The 18907-nt window shown below is 48.8% G+C and overlaps 1 protein-coding gene across 2 annotated transcripts in view; it reads right to left on the reverse strand.

Moving 5' to 3' along the window:
• The window catches only part of LOC146024631 (dual specificity testis-specific protein kinase 2-like), an 88159-nt gene that overhangs the window by 23163 nt on the left and 46089 nt on the right, over positions 1-18907 (reverse strand). For both annotated transcript variants that reach the window (XR_014454017.1, XM_083155464.1), the window contains exons 3-6: positions 13961-14082; positions 13784-13832; positions 8064-8210; positions 3782-3864 (exon numbers count right to left, since the gene is read on the reverse strand). Coding sequence is in view for 1 of the 2 variants with exons in the window: in XM_083155464.1 (XP_083011590.1) it covers positions 3782-3864; positions 8064-8210; positions 13784-13832; positions 13961-14082 (401 nt within the window). In the remaining variant the exon portion in view is untranslated. The remainder of the gene's footprint in view (positions 1-3781; positions 3865-8063; positions 8211-13783; positions 13833-13960; positions 14083-18907) is intronic.

Below are 18907 nucleotides of genomic sequence, written 5' to 3' on the forward strand. Positions count from 1 at the left end.
CTACAGTATATTACATTTTTTATAACTCTCTTTCATCGGGTAAGGTACCAAAAGACTGGAGAATAGCAGAGGTAGTGCCAATATTCAAAAAAGGAAAAAGAGACGACCCAGCTAATTACAGGCCTGTGAGCTTAACATCAATAGTGGGTAAAATATTTGAAGGAATTTTAAGGGATGGTATCCAGGAATATTTAGTCCTTCAAAGTTTACTCAGTAATAACCAGCATGGGTTTGTGAAAAAACTATCAAAATCGATCACTGTGAACAGTGTAGTATCAAATATGATAACAGTACTAAGTGGAGTGCCACAGGGTTCGGTGCTAGGGCCCATTTTATTTAACATATTTATTAATGATATTGGGGTGGGTATACTCGGCAACGTTTCCATCTTTGCTGACGATACAAAACTGAGCAGAGTTATTAAATCAATAGATTATGTCTCTGCGCTTCAAAATTATCTTAGCAAACTAGATGAGTGGGCAAAACAGTGGAAGATGAGGTTCAATGTGAACAAATGCAAGGTCATGCACCTTGGGAGACATAACCAGTGTGCTAGTTATTACCTAAGTGGGGATGAATTGGGTAAATCAGTACTCGAAAAGGATCTAGGAGTCCAAATAGACAATAAACTGGGGTGTAGTGCTCTATGTAATATAGCAACTAAAAAGGCCAACAAAACTATAGCATGTATTAAAAGGGGCATGGAAACCAGGGACTCAAGGGTAATTATGCCTCTGTACAAAGCATTGGTTAGACCGCACCTAGAGTACGGAGTACAGTTCTGGGCCCCGCACTATAAAAAGGACATCATAGAATTAGAAAAAATCCAAAGAAGAGCAACAAAGCTTATTAGGGGAATGGAGAATTTAAGCTATGAGGAGAGAATAAGCAATTTGGGACTATTTACACTAGAGAAAAGATGTTTAAGGGGGGACATGCTCAACATGTACAAATATATCAGGGGCCAATATAAGGAACTGTCAGGTGCCCTTTTTATTGCAAGGAAGGAGTCTAGGACTCGTGGGAAGAAGGAAGATTTCGTTCACTTAGAAGGAAAAATTTCTTTACAGTCACAGCAGTCAAACTCTGGAACTCTCTTCCTGGAGAAGTGGTGTCGGCAGACACTATAAATATGTTTAAAATAAGGTTGGACAAACATTTATTGGTTAAAAACATCTACGGGTACGAATAAGTAACATAATCTGTCCTTAAAAATATCAGAACATACTATATAACAAGGGAAAATCTATTAAAACCTAGGTTGAACTCGAAGGACGCAAGTCTTTATTCAGCCTCACCTACTATGTAACATCATGTAAATGAGTTAAGGTGTCTTCCCCTGCGGCAGGTCCAGGGCAATGCACCGGCTGGTACTTCTATTGCCTGGCCAGTGGGATTATAGATGTTGCCATTGCAGACACTGGATCACCAGGGCTCTTTGGAGCAGGCAGCCCCAGACATCAGGGGGGGCACGGGGCACACATTGCACCCGGCCTGCACAGCCCGCCACTGTACTGCTGATGCATCCCTGACTACATGGCTCCGCCTCTAGTTTTAGAGTCCTGGCTCTGCTCCCGGGAGACGTCAGTTATTTCAGCCAATTGCAATGGAGTGTGTCCCCGGGGACGCAGCAATTCTGAGAGTCCCCGGTCTTTATTTTCTAGTAAAATACACGCTATAGGCCATTATTGCAAACCTGGCAGAGCATTACTCTATCATTCCAGATCACTGGCTGCAGAGCATCTCACTACAGCAGGGGTGGGGAACCTCAGGCCCGGGGGCAGTATGTGGTCCCCGTGGCCGGTCTGAGTGGCCCTCCCACCCGCCCCGTGGCTTTGACAGGAGTCAAGTACAGGGGAATCTCGTGAGAGGTCTGTAGTTCTTGCAGCAGCCGGAGACTGTCAGTCCTATTCAGCAGCAGCCGGAGACTGTCAGCCCTATTCAGCAGCAGCCGCCGGAGCGTGGGATGGCAGCAGCCGGAGACTGTCAGTCCTAGTCAGCGGCAGCCGCCGGAGCGTGGGACGGCAGCAGCCGGAGACTGTCAGCCCTAGTCAGCTGCAGCCGCCGGAGCGTGGGACGGCAGCAGCCGGAGACTGTCAGTCCTAGTTAGCGGCAGCCGCCGGAGCGTGGGACGGCAGCAGCCGGAGACTGTCAGTCCTAGTTAGCGGCAGCCGCCGGAGCGTGGGACGGCTGCAGCAGGACAATTTGTAAGCAAAATTTTTACATATGGCCCCCGAAGGATTTTTCCCCCATACAAACGGCCCTTGGCACAAAAAAGGTTCCCCAGCCCTGAACTACAGGCTGATATTGGCTAACCGGTACTCTTTACTTAGTTGGGCGCCCATCGCGGTGATCGCGGGCATCGCGGCCAGTACATTAACGGCCGCGACGCGATGCCCGCGATCACCGCGATTTCCCATAGGGTCCTCCGACCTTTTCATACCCCCACTATCCACGTCGGCGTGGAGTTGAGAATAGAATAGTGTGGCGAGCGCAGCGAGCCACCGAGCCCGAAGCGTGGCGAGCGCAGCGAGCCCCGCGAGGGGACGTGGATACCTGTGAAGCCCGCGTAGGGCCACGTTTACCTGTGAAGGTATCCGCGTCCCCTCGCCACGCTTCGGGCTCGATGGCTCGCTGCGCTCGCCACACTATTCTATTCTCAACTCCACGCCGACGTGGATAGTGGGGGTATGAAAAGGTCGGAGGACGCGTACCGCTGCGCTCGCCACGCTTCGGGTTGCCGTGGATCGTGGGGTGGCGTTACAAATTTGGGGGGACATTTAAGTGTTAATTGTGCCTATTTGGGCTCTGTAGCCCATTTAACATTGATTCCTATGGCCAAATCGCGGCCATTGAAGCATTGAAAGTAAAATCGCGGGCAGCACTAAATCCTATGGCCAAATCGCGGCCATTGAAGCATTGAATGTAAAATCGCGGGCAGCACTAAATTTAACATTGAACCCTTTGGGAAATCGCGGTGATCGCGGGCATCGCGTCGCGGCCGTTAATGTACTGGCCGCGATGCCCGCGATCACCGCGATTTCATTACCCACGACGCCCGCGATGGAGATCGTGGGCGCCGTGATAGGTAAAGAGTACCGGCTAACCTATGCAGAGCATGGAACTAGAGGCCATTACAATCTCCGCCCATGCAGAGCATCTCACTGGAGGCCATTACTATTGCATCTAATCCATGCAGAGCATCTCATTAGCGCCATAATGAACAGCTCTGCAAGCTATCGCAGCTTGAGGCACAACACAGGCATGTAATATGAAGTTGTGTGTGTCACACATGTAATCTGCGTGTGATGACAGGTCACTATGTACTGCTCCGTGGGCTCCGGTGTGTACTGAGCAGTACATGGAAAGTGAACACTCGGATACAGTATACAATGACCAAGTATAATCACACACTTACAGATCGCATACATTCTAGATGTGTGTGTGTGTGGGGGGTCTGGCGGGAGAAGTGTGTGCGTGCGTGGGGCGGGGGAGTGTGTGTGTGTGTGGGGGGTGAGTCTGTGGGGGGGTCTGGCGGGAGAAAGGAGGTGTGTGCGTGTGTCTGTGTGTGTGTGTGTGGGGGGGTTCTAAACAGCTGTTTTAGGGGAAATTAAACATTTTTTAAACCTGTACCCATCAGTAGCGGATCGCTTGTTCCTAGAGGACATGGAGGATTATGGGAGCGGTAGACCATGAATGGGGCCCAGAAACTGTGACCTCAGACCTCAATATTTTTTACAGGATGAGTCCCGGCACGATCACTGCAGAACTCTTATCTTACCTGCAATCCGGAATTTTCTCCGCCAATCCAAAATCTGCCACCACCGCTGTGTAGACGCTGTCATCGTATCGCACCAAGCAATTCTAGGAGAGAGGGGTCAGGGGTCATTAATGACAGATCACTATAAAATAATGAGACCCTATGTAACACAGAGGGACCCCGCACAGTACAGAGCTGTAATACCCTGTCTATGTAACACGGGGGGGGGGGGGGACCCCGCACAGTACAGAGCTGTAATACCCTGTCTATGTAACACAGGGGGGGGGACCCCGCACAGCACAGAGCTGTAACACCCTGTTTATGTAACACAGAGGGACCCCGCATAGTACAGAGCTGTAACACCCTGTCTATGTAACACAGAGGGACCCGCACAGTACAGAGCTGTAATACCCTGTCTATGTAACACAGAGGGACCCGCACAGTACAGAGCTGTAATACCCTGTCTATGTAACACAGAGGGACCCCGCACAGTACAGAGCTGTAATACCCTGTCTATGTAACACAGAGGGACCCGCACAGTACAGAGCTGTAATACCCTGTCTATGTAACACGGGGGGGGACCCCGCACAGTACAGAGCTGTAACAGCCTGTCTATGTAACAAAGAGGGACCCACCACAGTACAGAGCTGTAATACCCTGTCTATGTAACACAGAGGGGACCACGCACAGTACAGAGCTGTAACACCCTGTCTATGTAACACAGAGGGGACCACGCACAGTACAGAGCTGTAACACCCTGTCTATGTAACACAGAGGGACCCGCACAGTAAAGAGCTGTAATACCCTGTCTATGTAACACAGAGAGACCCGCACAGTACAGAGCTGTAACACCCTGTCTATGTAACACAGGGGGGACCACGCACAGTACAGAGCTGTAACACCCTGTCTATGTAACACAGAGGGGACCCCGCACAGCACAGAGCTGTAACACCCTGTTTATGTAACACAGAGGGACCCCGCACAGTACAGAGCTGTAACAGCCTGTCTATGTAACACAGAGGGACCCCGCACAGTACAGAGCTGTAATACCCTGTCTATGTAACACAGAGGGACCCGCACAGTACAGAGCTGTAACACCCTGTCTATGTAACACAGAGGGACCCGCACAGTAAAGAGCTGTAACACCCTGTCTATGTAACACAGAGAGACCCCGCACAGTACAGAGCTGTAATACCCTGTGTATGTAACACAGGGGGGACCCCGCACAGTACAGAGCTGTAATACCCTGTGTATGTAACACAGAGGGACCCCGCACAGTACAGAGCTGTAATACCCTGTGTATGTAACACAGAGGGACCCCGCACAGTACAGAGCTGTAATACCCTGTGTATGTAACACAGGGGGGACCCCGCACAGTACAGACCTGTTACACCCTGTCTATGTAACACAGGGGGGACCACGCACAGTACAGAGCTGTAACACCCTGTCTATGTAACACAGGGGGGACCACGCACAGTACCGAGCAGTAACATCCTGTCTATGTAACACAGGGGGGACCACGCACAGTACAGAGCTGTAACAGCCTGTCTATGTAACACGGGGGGGGGGGGACCCCGCACAGTACAGAGCTGTAATACCCTGTCTATGTAACACAGAGGGACCCGCACAGTACAGAGCTGTAATACCCTGTCTATGTAACACAGAGGGACCCGCACAGTACAGAGCTGTAATACCCTGTCTATGTAACACGGGGGGGACCCCGCACAGTACAGAGCTGTAATACCCTGTCTATGTAACACAGAGGGACCCGCACAGTACAGAGCTGTAATACCCTGTCTATGTAACACAGATGGACCCGCACAGTACAGAGCTGTAATACCCTGTCTATGTAACACGGGGGGGGGGGGGACCCCGCACAGTACAGAGCTGTAATACCCTGTCTATGTAACACAGGGGGGGGGACCCCGCACAGTACAGAGCTGTAACACCCTGTTTATGTAACACAGAGGGACCCCGCATAGTACAGAGCTGTAACACCCTGTCTATGTAACACAGAGGGACCCGCACAGTACAGAGCTGTAACACCCTGTTTATGTAACACAGAGGGGGGGGACCCCGCACAGTACAGAGCTGTAATACCCTGTCTATGTAACACAGAGGGACCCCGCATAGTACAGAGCTGTAACACCCTGTCTATGTAACACAGAGGGACCCGCACAGTACAGAGCTGTAACACCCTGTTTATGTAACACAGAGGGGGGGGACCCCGCACAGTAGAGAGCTGTAATACCCTGTGTATGTAACACAGAGGGACCCCGCACAGTACAGAGCTGTAACACCCTGTGTATGTAACACAGGGGGGGGGACCCCGCACAGTACAGAGCTGTAATACCCTGTCTATGTAACACAGAGGGACCCGCACAGTACAGAGCTGTAACACCCTGTTTATGTAACACAGAGGGGGGGGACCCCGCACAGTAGAGAGCTGTAATACCCTGTGTATGTAACACAGAGGGACCCCGCATAGTACAGAGCTGTAACACCCTGTGTATGTAACACAGGGGGGGGGACCCCGCACAGTACAGAGCTGTAATACCCTGTTTATGTAACACAGAGGGACCCGCACAGTACAGAACTGTAATACCCTGTCTATGTAACACGGGGGGGGGGGGGGACCCCGCACAGTACAGAGCTGTAATACCCTGTCTATGTAACACAGGGGGGGGGACCCCGCACAGTACAGAGCTGTAATACCCTGTCTATGTAACACAGAGGGACCCGCACAGTACAGAGCTGTAATACCCTGTCTATGTAACACAGGGGGGGGGGGGACCCCGCACAGTACAGAGCTGTAATACCCTGTCTATGTAACACAGGGGGGGGGACCCCGCACAGTACAGAGCTGTAATACCCTGTCTATGTAACACAGAGGGGGGACCCGCACAGTACAGAGCTGTAATACCCTGTCTATGTAACACAGAGGGGGGACCCCGCATAGTACAGAGCTGTAACACCCTGTCTATGTAACACAGAGGGGGGACCCCGCACAGCACAGAGCTGTAACACCCTGTTTATGTAACACAGAGGCACCCCGCACAGTACAGAGCTGTAACACCCTGTCTATGTAACACAGAGGGACCCGCACAGTACAGAGCTGTAATACCCTGTCTATGTAACACAGAGGGACCCGCACAGTACAGAGCTGTAATACCCTGTCTATGTAACACAGAGGGACCCGCACAGTACAGAGCTGTAATACCCTGTGTATGTAACACGGGGCGACCCGCACAGTACAGAGCTGTAATACCCTGTATATGTAACCAAGGGGTTACCCTGCACAGTACAGAGCTGTAATACCCTGTCTATGTAACACAGAGGGATCCACACAGTACAGAACTGTAATACCCTGTCTATGTAACACAGAGGGGGGACCCCGCACAGTACAGAGCTGTAATACCCTGTCTATGTAACACATGGGGGGGGGGGACCCCGCACAGTACAGAGCTGTAATACCCTGTCTATGTAACACATGGGGGGGGACCCCGCACAGTACAGATCTGTAATGCCCTGTCTATGTAACACAGGGGGGACCCCACACAGTACAGATCTGTAATACCCTGTCTATGTAACACATGGGGGGAGGACCCCGCACAGTACAGAGCTGTAATACCCTGTGTATGTAACACAAAGGAGGGACCCCGCACAGTACAGAGCTGTAATACCCTGTCTATGTAACACATAGGGGGGACCCCGCACAGTACAGAGCTGTAATACCCTGTCTATGTAACACATGGGGGGGGACCCCGCACAGTACAGATCTGAAATGCCCTGTCTATGTAACACATGGGGGGGGGGGACCCCGCACAGTACAGAGCTGTAATACCCTGTCTATGTAACACAGGGGGGACCCCGCATAGTACAGATCTGTAATACCCTGTCTATGTAACACAGGGGGGACCCCACACAGTACAGATCTGTAATACCCTGTCTATGTAACACATGGGGGGGGGACCCCGCACAGTACAGAGCTGTAATACCCTGTGTATGTAACACAGAGGAGGGACCCCGCACAGTACAGAGCTGTAATACCCTGTCTATGTAACACATAGGGGGGACCCCGCACAGTACAGAGCTGTAATACCCTGTCTATGTAACACATGGGGGGGGACCCCGCACAGTACAGATCTGAAATGCCCTGTCTATGTAACACAGGGGGGACCCCGGACAGTACAGCGCTGTAATACCCTGTCTATGTAACACAGGGGGGACCCCGCATAGTACAGCGCTGTAATGTCCTGTCTATGTAACACGGGTTAGATAACACATACTAGGTGGTAGTTACCTTCGAGGTAAGGTCCCGATGGAAGACACCCTTAGAGTGCAGGTAACGCAGACCTTTGGCGATATCCAAGCTTAATTTCACCCGCACAGACCAGGACAGCGGGTCCGTACTCTGCAGGAGCTGCTCCAAGTTACCACCATTAATATACTAGAACGACATGTAACATGTTATCCATAACTCCGGAGTCCTGCCAATGGCTGTGTGAAATCAGCATGTGATTTATACACACACATATATATATATATATATATATATATATATATATATATATATATATATATATATATATACAGTGGTCGAAGTGGAAATTTTGAAGTGGGCAGGGCTATTTTTGTGCAGGCTCCAGCAGGAACTGAGGCCCTTATTCTAGTTCACTCTTTCAGACAAAATATTTCTTAGATGGACAAAACCATGTGCACTGCAGGTGAGGCAGGTGTTAATAATTAGATTTGGGTGGGGTTTTACACCTGCCTCACCTGCAGTGCACATGGTTTTGTCCATCTAAGAAATATTTTGTCTGAAAGAGTGAACTAGAATAAGGGCCTCAGTTCCTGCTGGAGCCTGCACAAAAATAGCCCTGGAAGTGGGGGTATGGAAAAGTAAAGAGTGAATATAGTGCGCACCTTCGGACACCCCCCTGTCCCTCAACGTCCCCTGCCAGACTGCCCCGTTGTACAGGGGTATTACAAAAGCACAATATGCGCTGCTGAGTGATCAGAGAGCATCCTGAGGGGGAAACAAACTTTTTTTTTTATCTTCAGATTAAAGTGGCGGTATGGCATACCCCCGTATACCGCCCCACTTCGACCACTGTGTGTGTATATATATATATATATATATATATATATATATATATATATATATATACACACACACACACACACATACATATATATATATATATATATATATATATATACACACACACACACACACACACACATATATATATGTATGGAGACTCTATGAGAGCAATAAGAGAACTCTAAGAGAGCAATAAGCCACCTTGGCACAAATGACCTGGTTAATGCTGAAGTCATGGCTGTAAAAGATGAATTTAGAAAGTTAGGAACTGCTCTAAAACAGGTGGCAACCACTGTAACTTTTTCAGAAGTATTGCCAGTACACCAAGGGGAAGATAGAACTCTGAGAATTAGAAACTTCAATGTTTGGCTAAGGAATTGGTGCAGCGAGGAGAGATTTGGATATTTAGGTCAAAGTCAAGCTACCTGGCAAGACAGAGCCTTATATAAAAGTGATGGCCTGCACCCATCTTCAAGGGGAACGAGAATATTAAGTGAGAAGTTTGGAAGCTTCATAAGCAACTTTTTAAACTAGCAGAGGGGGGCAGTGAACCAAATAAGAATGAAAAAATCTGCTCCCCCAACCTAGAGGTATTGTCTCTGCAGGCAAATGGAACAGGAAGCCTATCCACTGCAACAGAAGATAATGCCGATCAAAACCGAATAGATATAGGCAGAAAGATGAACATAGCTAGCAGCAGGAGAAGCACAAACACAACTTTAAGAGCTATGTGTGCAAATGCTAGGAGCTTAGGAAATAAAATCCCAGAACTAATTGCAAGGGATGAACTGGATATTGTGGCTATTACAGAGACATGGTGCAATGAAAATCATGACTGGGACATAGCTATACCAGGATATACTTTATTTAGGAAGGACAGAATGGGAAGAATCAGAGGAGGGGTTGCAATATATGTGAATAAAAGCATAAAGACTACCTTAAAACAAAGTATTGAAGAAAAAACTGAGGCCCTTTGGGTGACCATAGAAACAGGGGAGAAGGCGATTCTTCGTATAGGGGTGATCTACAGACCACCAGGTCAGGAAGAGGAACTAGACAAGAGCCTATTGCAGGACATCAATAAAATGGCACTAAAAGGAGAGGTGATAATCATGGGAGACTTTAATCTACCTGATGTAAACTGGGAGCTGCCTGTTGCAAGTTCCACCAGAAGTAGGGACATGCTGAATTCCTTGCAAGGAGCATCCCTCCAGCAATTGGTGAGGGAGCCCACTCGTAAGGACGCAATATTAGACTTAATACTTACAAATGGTGACAGAATATCTGACATAAATGTGGGTGAAAATCTGGGATCCAGTGATCATCAAGCAGTATGGATCAAAATAAAGACAGAGACTGACTCATCGCACACAAAAACAGAGGTGTTAGATTTTAGGAAGGCTGATTTTGTAGAGATGGAAAACTCTGTAAGGGATTCTTTGGCAGAGTGGAGGAACTTGGAAGGAGTGCAGGATAAGTGGGAAAAAATTAAAAAGTGCAATTCTAAAAGCAACAGAACTTTGTGTCAAAAGAGTTAAGAAAACACAAGAAAAAGAAAGCCATTGTGGTTTGCAAAAGAAGTAGCAAGTATTGTGAAAGCAAAAAAGTTGGCCTTTAAGAAATTTAAGCAGACGCAGAAGAATGAGGACAAAGAGGTGTATCCTGTTAGACAGAAGGAGGCTAAGAAGGTAATCAGATGTGCAAAAGCACAGGCTGAAGAGAAAATGGCCCAGTCAGTGGGTAAAGAGGGGAAACTTTTTTTAGGTATATAAGTGAAAGGAGAAAAACAAAAAGTGGAGTAAGAAGACTAAAGACAGAGTGGAAGTCTTCTTGAGTGGGACAATGTAATAGCAGATCATATTAATAATTATTTCTGCTCAGTATTCATTGCTGAAAGAGAGGGGAAGGGGCCACAGTTAACTTACAAGTATAGTCAGAAAACTGAGGGAGAAACAAGTCCATTTACAGAGGAGAAAGTCCTCACAAAACTGAAAGCGGATAAATTAATGGGGCCAGATGGGATACATCTAAAGATACTAAAAGAGCTTAAAGGGGAGCTGGTAAAACCAGTAACAGAATTATTCAACTAGTCACTAGCTACTGGAGTAATCCCAAAGGAATGGAAAACAGTGAATGTAGTCCCAGTGCACAAAAGTGGAAGCAAGGAAGAGGTAAGCAACTATCGACCAGTGAGCCTTACATCAGTAGTAGGGAAATTGATGGAAACACTCTTAAAACAGAGTTGTAGAATATCTCAAAACCAGCAATTTACAGGATCCAAAACAGCATGGGTTTACTGGGGGAAGATCATGTCAAACAAATCTTATTGACTTTTTTGACTGGGTGACTAAAGTAATAGATCAAGGTGGGGCTGTAGATGTAGCTTATCTAGACTTTAGTAAAGCTTTTGACACTGTCCCACATCGCAGACTGTTAAATAAACTTGAAAGCTTGGGATTGGATTTTAAGATAGTTGAATGGATAAGAGCGTGGTTGCAGGACAGAAAACAGAGAGTTGTAGTAAATGGAGTACATTCAAAGGAGGGAAAGGTTACAAGTGGAGTACCCCAGGGATCTGTACTTGGACCAGTGCTTTTTAATATCTTTATTGGTGATAATGGAATTGAGGGTAAAATGTGCCTTTTTGCAGATGACACAAAGGTATGCAACAGGGTAGACACACCAAGAGGGGTAAAACAAATGATTGATGATCTAGGTAGATTAGAGGAATGGTCAAGAGCATGGCAACTACAGTTTAATGTCAAAAATGCAAAATCATGCACTTGGGTTTCAAAAGTCCAAAGACTAAATATAGTATAAATGGCACTATAATGGAAACTACGGAGGAAGAGAGGGATCAAGGTGTCACTATTTCAGGTGGCTTAAAGGCAGGTAGGCAATGTAACAAAGCAATGAAGAAGGCAAGTCAGATGCTTGGTTGCATAGGGAGAGGTATCAGCAGTAGAAAGAAAGAAGTAATAATGCCACTGTATAGGTCATTGGTACGACCTCACCTAGAGTACTGTGTTCAGTTCTGGAGGCCATATATCCAGAAGGATATAAATACATTAGAGACTGTACAAAGAAGGGCAACTAAAATGGTGCATGGCCTACATCACAAAACGTACCAGGAAAGACTAAAATACCTTAATATGTATAGTTTAGAGCAGAGAAGGGAAAGGGGGGACATGATAGAAACTGTCACATATACCAAGGGTTATAACAAGGTACAGGTGGGAGCGATTAGTCACAGGAAGAGGAGCAGCAGAACACGAGGACACGCACTGACACTGGGGGGAGGAAGGTACAGGTGGGAGACATTCTTCACAGGAAGAGGAGCAGCAGAACACAAGGACACGCACTGACACTGGGGGGAGGAAGGTATAGGTGGGAGACATTCTTAACAGGAAGAGGAGCAGCAGAACACGAGGACATGCACTGACACTAGAGGGAGGAAGGTACAGGTGGGAGACATTCTTCACAGGAAGAGGAGCAGCAGAACACGAGGACATGCACTGACACTAGAGGGAGGAAGGTACAGGTGGGAGACATTAGTCACAGGAAGAGGAGCAGCAGAACACGAGGACATGCACTGACACTAGAGGGAGGAAGGTACAGGTGGGAGACATTCTTCACAGGAAGAGGAGCAGCAGAACACGAGGACATGCACTGACACTAGAGGGAGGAAGGTACAGGTGGGAGACATTAGTCACAGGAAGAGGAGCAGCAGAACACGAGGACATGCACTGACACTAGGGAGAGGAAGGTACAGGTGGGAGACATTCTTCACAGGAAGAGGAGCAGCAGAACACGAGGACACGCACTGACACTAGGAGGAGGAAGGTACAGGTGGGAGACATTAGTCACAGGAAGAGGAGCAGCAGAACACGAGGACATGCACTGAAACTAGAGGGAGGAAGGTACAGGTGGGAGACATTAGCCACAGGAAGAGGAGCAGCAGAACACGAGGACATGCACTGACACTAGAGGGAGGAAGGTACAGGTGGGAGACATTAGTCACAGGAAGAGGAGCAGCAGAACACGGGGACATGCACTGACACTAGGGGGAGGAAGGTACAGGAGGGAGACATTCATCACAGGAAGAGGAGCAGCAGAACACGAGGACACGCACTGACACTAGGGGGAGGAAGGTACAGGTGGGAGACATTCCTCACAGGAAGAGGAGCAGCAGAACACGAGGACATGCACTGACACTAGAGGGAGGAAGGTACAGGTGGGAGACATTAGTCACAGGAAGAGGAGCAGCAGAACACGAGGACATGCACTGACACTAGGGGGAGGGAGGTACAGGTGGGAGACATTCTTCACAGGAAGAGGAGCAGCAGAACACGAGGACATGCACTGACACTAGAGGGAGGAAGGTACAGGTGGGAGACATTCTTCACAGGAAGAGGAGCAGCAGAACACGAGGACATGCACTGACACTAGGGGGAGGAAGGTACAGGTGGGAGACATTAGTCACAGGAAGAGGAGCAGCAGAACACGAGGACATGCACTGACACTAGAGGGAGGAAGGTACAGGTGGGAGACAGTCACAGGAAGAGGAGCAACAGAACACGAGGACATGCACTGACACTAGAGGGAGGAAGATTCAGGGGAAATGTGAGGAAGAATTACTTCACAGAAAGAGTAGTAGATAAGTAGAATAGCCTCCCATCAGAGGTGGTAGAAGCAACTACAGTAGTACAATGTAAACATGTTTGGGATAGGCATAGTGATATCCTTACACAGAAAAAAGGGTCATATATGGTTTTGAGGTAACATGTTTAAAAGAGGGGCAGACTAGATGGGCCGGGTGGTTCTTATCTGTTGTTCACATTCTATTTCTATTGCCCTAACCCCGGGTGAGTTACTACCCCCGATATTGCCCCGTTGCTGCCCTGATGTACACTTACCTCGGTCAGGGCGTGGAGCTGACCCTGCTGGACACAGACACCCATGAACCTAGGAGAATGGGGAGAGGAACCATTAGCATCCCAAGTACCATACATGATGCTCGGAGCATGCGCCCAGTATACAGCGGTCCTGGATGACCCCCGTGGTAGCAGACCAGTACCTGCAGCCATATTTACCGTAGGATGTTGGGGTGACAGAGCCGGTTCATCAGCTGGACCTCCCGCAGCATGTTCCCCCGATTACTCATCATCTTATTCATCTTCAGCACCATGATCTGACCGGACTGCCGATGCCGCACCTGCAAACCACAGACGTGTCATTATAACCACCAGGCGGGAGTACCCACAGACGTGTCATTATAATCACCAGGCGGGAATACCACAGACGTGTCATTATAATCACCAGGCGGGAGTACCACAGACGTGGCATTATAACCACCAGGCGGGAGTACCACAGACGTGTCATTATAATCGCCAGGCGGGTATACCACAGACGTGTCATTATAATCACCAGGCGGGAATACCACAGACTTGTCATTATAATCACCAGGCGGGAATACCACAGACTTGTCATTATAATCACCAGGCGGGTATACCACAGACGTGTCATTATAATCACCAGGCGGGAATACCACAGACTTGTCATTATAATCACCAGGCGGGAATACCACAGACTTGTCATTATAATCACCAGGCGGGAATACCACAGACGTGTCATTATAATCACCAGGAGGGAGTACCACAGACGTGTCATTATAATCACCAGGAGGGAGTACCACAGACGTGTCATTATAATCACCAGGAGGGAGTACCACAGACGTGTCATTATAATCACCAGGCGGGAATACCACAGACGTGTCATTATAATCACCAGGCGGGTATACCACAGACGTGTCATTATAATCACCAGGAGGGAGTACCACAGACGTGTCATTATAATCACCAGGCGGGAATACCACAGACGTGTCATTATGATCACCAGGAGGGAGTACCACAGACGTGTCATTATAATCACCAGGCGGGAGTACCACAGAAGTGTCATTATAATCGCGGGAATAACACAGACGTGTCATTATAATCACCAGGTGGGAATACCAAACAGACGTGTCATTATAATCACCAGGCGGGTATACCACAGACGTGTCATTATAACCACCAGGCGGGAGTACCACAGACGTGTCATTATAACCACCAGGGCGGGAGTACCACAGACGTGTCATTATAACCACCAGACGGGAATACCACAGACTTGTCATTATAATCACCAGGCGGGAATACCACAGACGTGGCATTATAATCACCAGGCGGGAATACCACAGACGTGGCATTATAACCACCAGGCGGGAGTACCACAGACGTGTCATTATAATCACCAGGCGGGAATATCACAGAAGTGTCATTATAACCACCAGGCGGGAGTACCACAGACGTGTCATTATTACCACCAGGCGGGAGTACCACAGACGTGTCATTATAATCACCAGGCGGGAATACCACAGACTTGTCATTATAATCACCAGGCGGGAATACCACAGACGTGGCATTATAACCACCAGGCGGGAGTACCACAGACGTGTCATTATAATCGCCAGGCGGGTATACCACAGACGTGTCATTATAATCACCAGGCGGGAATACCACAGACGTGTCATTATAATCACCAGGCGGGAATACCACAGACTTGTCATTATAATCACCAGGCGGGAATACCACAGACTTGTCATTATAATCACCAGGCGGGAATACCACAGACGTGTCATTATAATCACCAGGAGGGAGTACCACAGACGTGTCATTATAATCACCAGGAGGGAGTACCACAGACGTGTCATTATAATCACCAGGCGGGAATACCACAGACGTGTCATTATAATCACCAGGCGGGTATACCACAGACGTGTCATTATAATCACCAGGAGGGAGTACCACAGACGTGTCATTATAATCACCAGACGGGAATACCACAGACGTGTCATTATAATCACCAGGAGGGAGTACCACAGACGTGTCATTATAATCACCAGGAGGGAGTACCACAGAAGTGTCATTATAATCGCGGGAATACCACAGACGTGTCATTATAATCACCAGGTGGGAATACCAAACAGACGTGTCATTATAATCACCAGGCGGGATTATCACAGACGTGTCATTATAATCACCAGACGGGAATACCACAGACGTGTCATTATAATCACCAGGAGGGAGTACCACAGACGTGTCATTATAATCACCAGGAGGGAGTACCACAGAAGTGTCATTATAATCGCGGGAATACCACAGACGTGTCATTATAATCACCAGGTGGGAATACCAAACAGACGTGTCATTATAATCACCAGGCGGGATTATCACAGACTTGTCATTATAATCACCAGGAGGGAATACCACAGACGTGTCATTATAATCACCAGGCGGGAATACCACAGACGTGTCATTATAATCACCAGGAGGGAATATCCGACAGACGTGTCATTATAATCACCAGGCGGGAATATCCCACAGACGTGTCATTATAATCACCAGGCGGGAATACCACAGACGTGTCATTATAATCACCAGGCGGGAGTACCACAGACGTGTCATTATAATCACCAGGCGGGTATACCACAGACGTGTCATTATAATCACCAGGCGGGTATACCACAGACGTGTCATTATAACCACCAGGCGGGAGTACCACAGACGTGTCATTATAACCACCAGGCGGGAGTACCACAGACGTGTCATTATAACCACCAGGCGGGAGTACCACAGACGTGTCATTATAATCACCAGGCGGGAATACCACAGACGTGTCATTATAACCACCAGGCGGGAATACCACAGACGTGTCATTATAATCACCAGGCGGGAATACCACAGACGTGTCATTATAACCACCAGGCGGGAGTACCACAGACGTGTCATTATATCCACCAGGCGGGAATACCATAGACGTGTCATTATAATCACCAGGCGGGAATACCACAGACGTGTCATTATAATCACCAGGCGGGTATACCACAGACGTGTCATTATAATCACCAGGCGGGAATACCACAGACGTGCACAGACGTGTCATTATAATCACCAGGCGGGTATACCACAGACATGTCATTATAATCACCAGGCGGGTATACCACAAACGTGTCATTATAATCACCAGGCGGGTATACCACAGACGTGTCATTATAATCACCAGGCGGGTATACCACAGACGTGTCATTATAATCACCAGGCGGGAGTACCACAGACGTGTCATTATAATCACCAGGCGGGAGAACCACAGACGTGTCATTATAATCACCAGGCGGGAGTACCACAGACGTGTCATTATAATCACCAGGCGGGAATACCACAGACGTGTCATTATAATCACCAGGCGGGAGTACCACACAGACGTGTCATTATAATCACCAGGCGGGAATACCACAGACGTGTCATTATAATCACCAGGCAGGAATACCACAGACGTGTCATTATAATCACCAGGCGGGAATACCACAGACGTGTCATTATAATCACCAGGCGGGAATACCACAGACGTGTCATTATAATCACCAGGCGGGTATACCACAGACGTGTCATTATAATCACCAGGCGGGTATACCACAGACGTGTCATTATAATCTCCAGGCGGGTATACCACAGACGTGTCATTATAATCACCAGGCGGGAATACCTCAGACGTGTCATTATACTCACCAGGCGGGAATACCACGCAGACGTGTCATTATAATCACCAGGCGGGAGTACCACACAGACCTGTCATTATAATCACCAGGCGGGAATACCACAGACGTGTCATTATAATCACCAGGCGGGTATACCACAGACGTGTCATTATAATCACCAGGCGGGTATACCACAGACATGTCATTATAATCACCAGGCGGGTATACCATAGACGTGTCATTATAATCACCAGGCGGGAGTACCACAGACGTGTCATTATAATCACCAGGCGGGAGTACCACAGACGTGTCATTATAATCACCAGGCGGGAGTACCACAGACGTGTCATTATAATCACCAGGCGGGAATACCACACAGACGATAAGACGGAAGATAAGACAGACGAGGGACAGGTACAGATGTAGCAGCAGGTCTGGCGCCCCCCGGTGGCCATGTTATATACTGCAGGAGTCAGAGGTGTGACACCTGGTCACAGGGCGGAGGGAAGATAAGACAGACGAGGGACAGGTACAGATGTAGCAGCAGGTCTGGCGCCCCCCGGTGGCTGTGTTATATACTGCAGGACACAGAGGTGTGACACCTGGTCACAGGGCGGAGGGAAGATAAGACAGACGAGGGACAGGAACAGATGTGGCAGCAGGTCTGGCGCCCCCCGGTGGCTGTGTTATATACTGCAGGACACAGAGGTGTGACACCTGGTCACAGGGCGGAGGGAAGATAAGACAGACGAGGGACAGGTACAGATGTAGCAGCAGGTCTGGCGCCCCCCAGTGGCTGTGTTATATACTGCAGGACACAGAGATGTGACACCTGGTCACAGGGCGGAGGGAAGATAAGACAGACGAGGGACAGGTACAGATGTGGCAGCAGGTCTGGCGCCCCCGGTGGCCATGTTATATACTGCAGGAGTCAGAGGTGTGACACCTGGTCACAGGGCGGAGGGAAGAGAAGACAGACGAGGGACAGGTACAGATGAAGCAGCAGGTCTGGCGCCCCCGGTGGCCATGTTATATACTGCAGGACACAGAGGTGTGACACCTGGTCACAGGGCGGAGGGAAGATAAGACAGACGAGGGACAGGAACAGATGTGGCAGCAGGTCTGGCGCCCCCCGGTGGCTGTGTTATATACTGCAGGACACAGAGGTGTGACACCTGGTCACAGGGCGGAGGGAAGATAAGACAGACGAGGGACAGGTACAGATGTAGCAGCAGGTCTGGCGCCCCCCAGTGGCTGTGTTATATACTGCAGGACACAGAGATGTGACACCTGGTCACAGGGCGGAGGGAAGATAAGACAGACGAGGGACAGGTACAGATGTGGCAGCAGGTCTGGCGCCCCCGGTGGCCATGTTATATACTGCAGGAGTCAGAGGTGTGACACCTGGTCACAGGGCGGAGGGAAGAGAAGACAGACGAGGGACAGGTACAGATGTAGCAGCAGGTCT

Source organism: Crinia signifera, chromosome 1 (assembly GCF_055691185.1).
Source record: "Crinia signifera chromosome 1, ASM5569118v1, whole genome shotgun sequence".
NCBI lineage: Eukaryota > Metazoa > Chordata > Amphibia > Anura > Myobatrachidae > Crinia > Crinia signifera.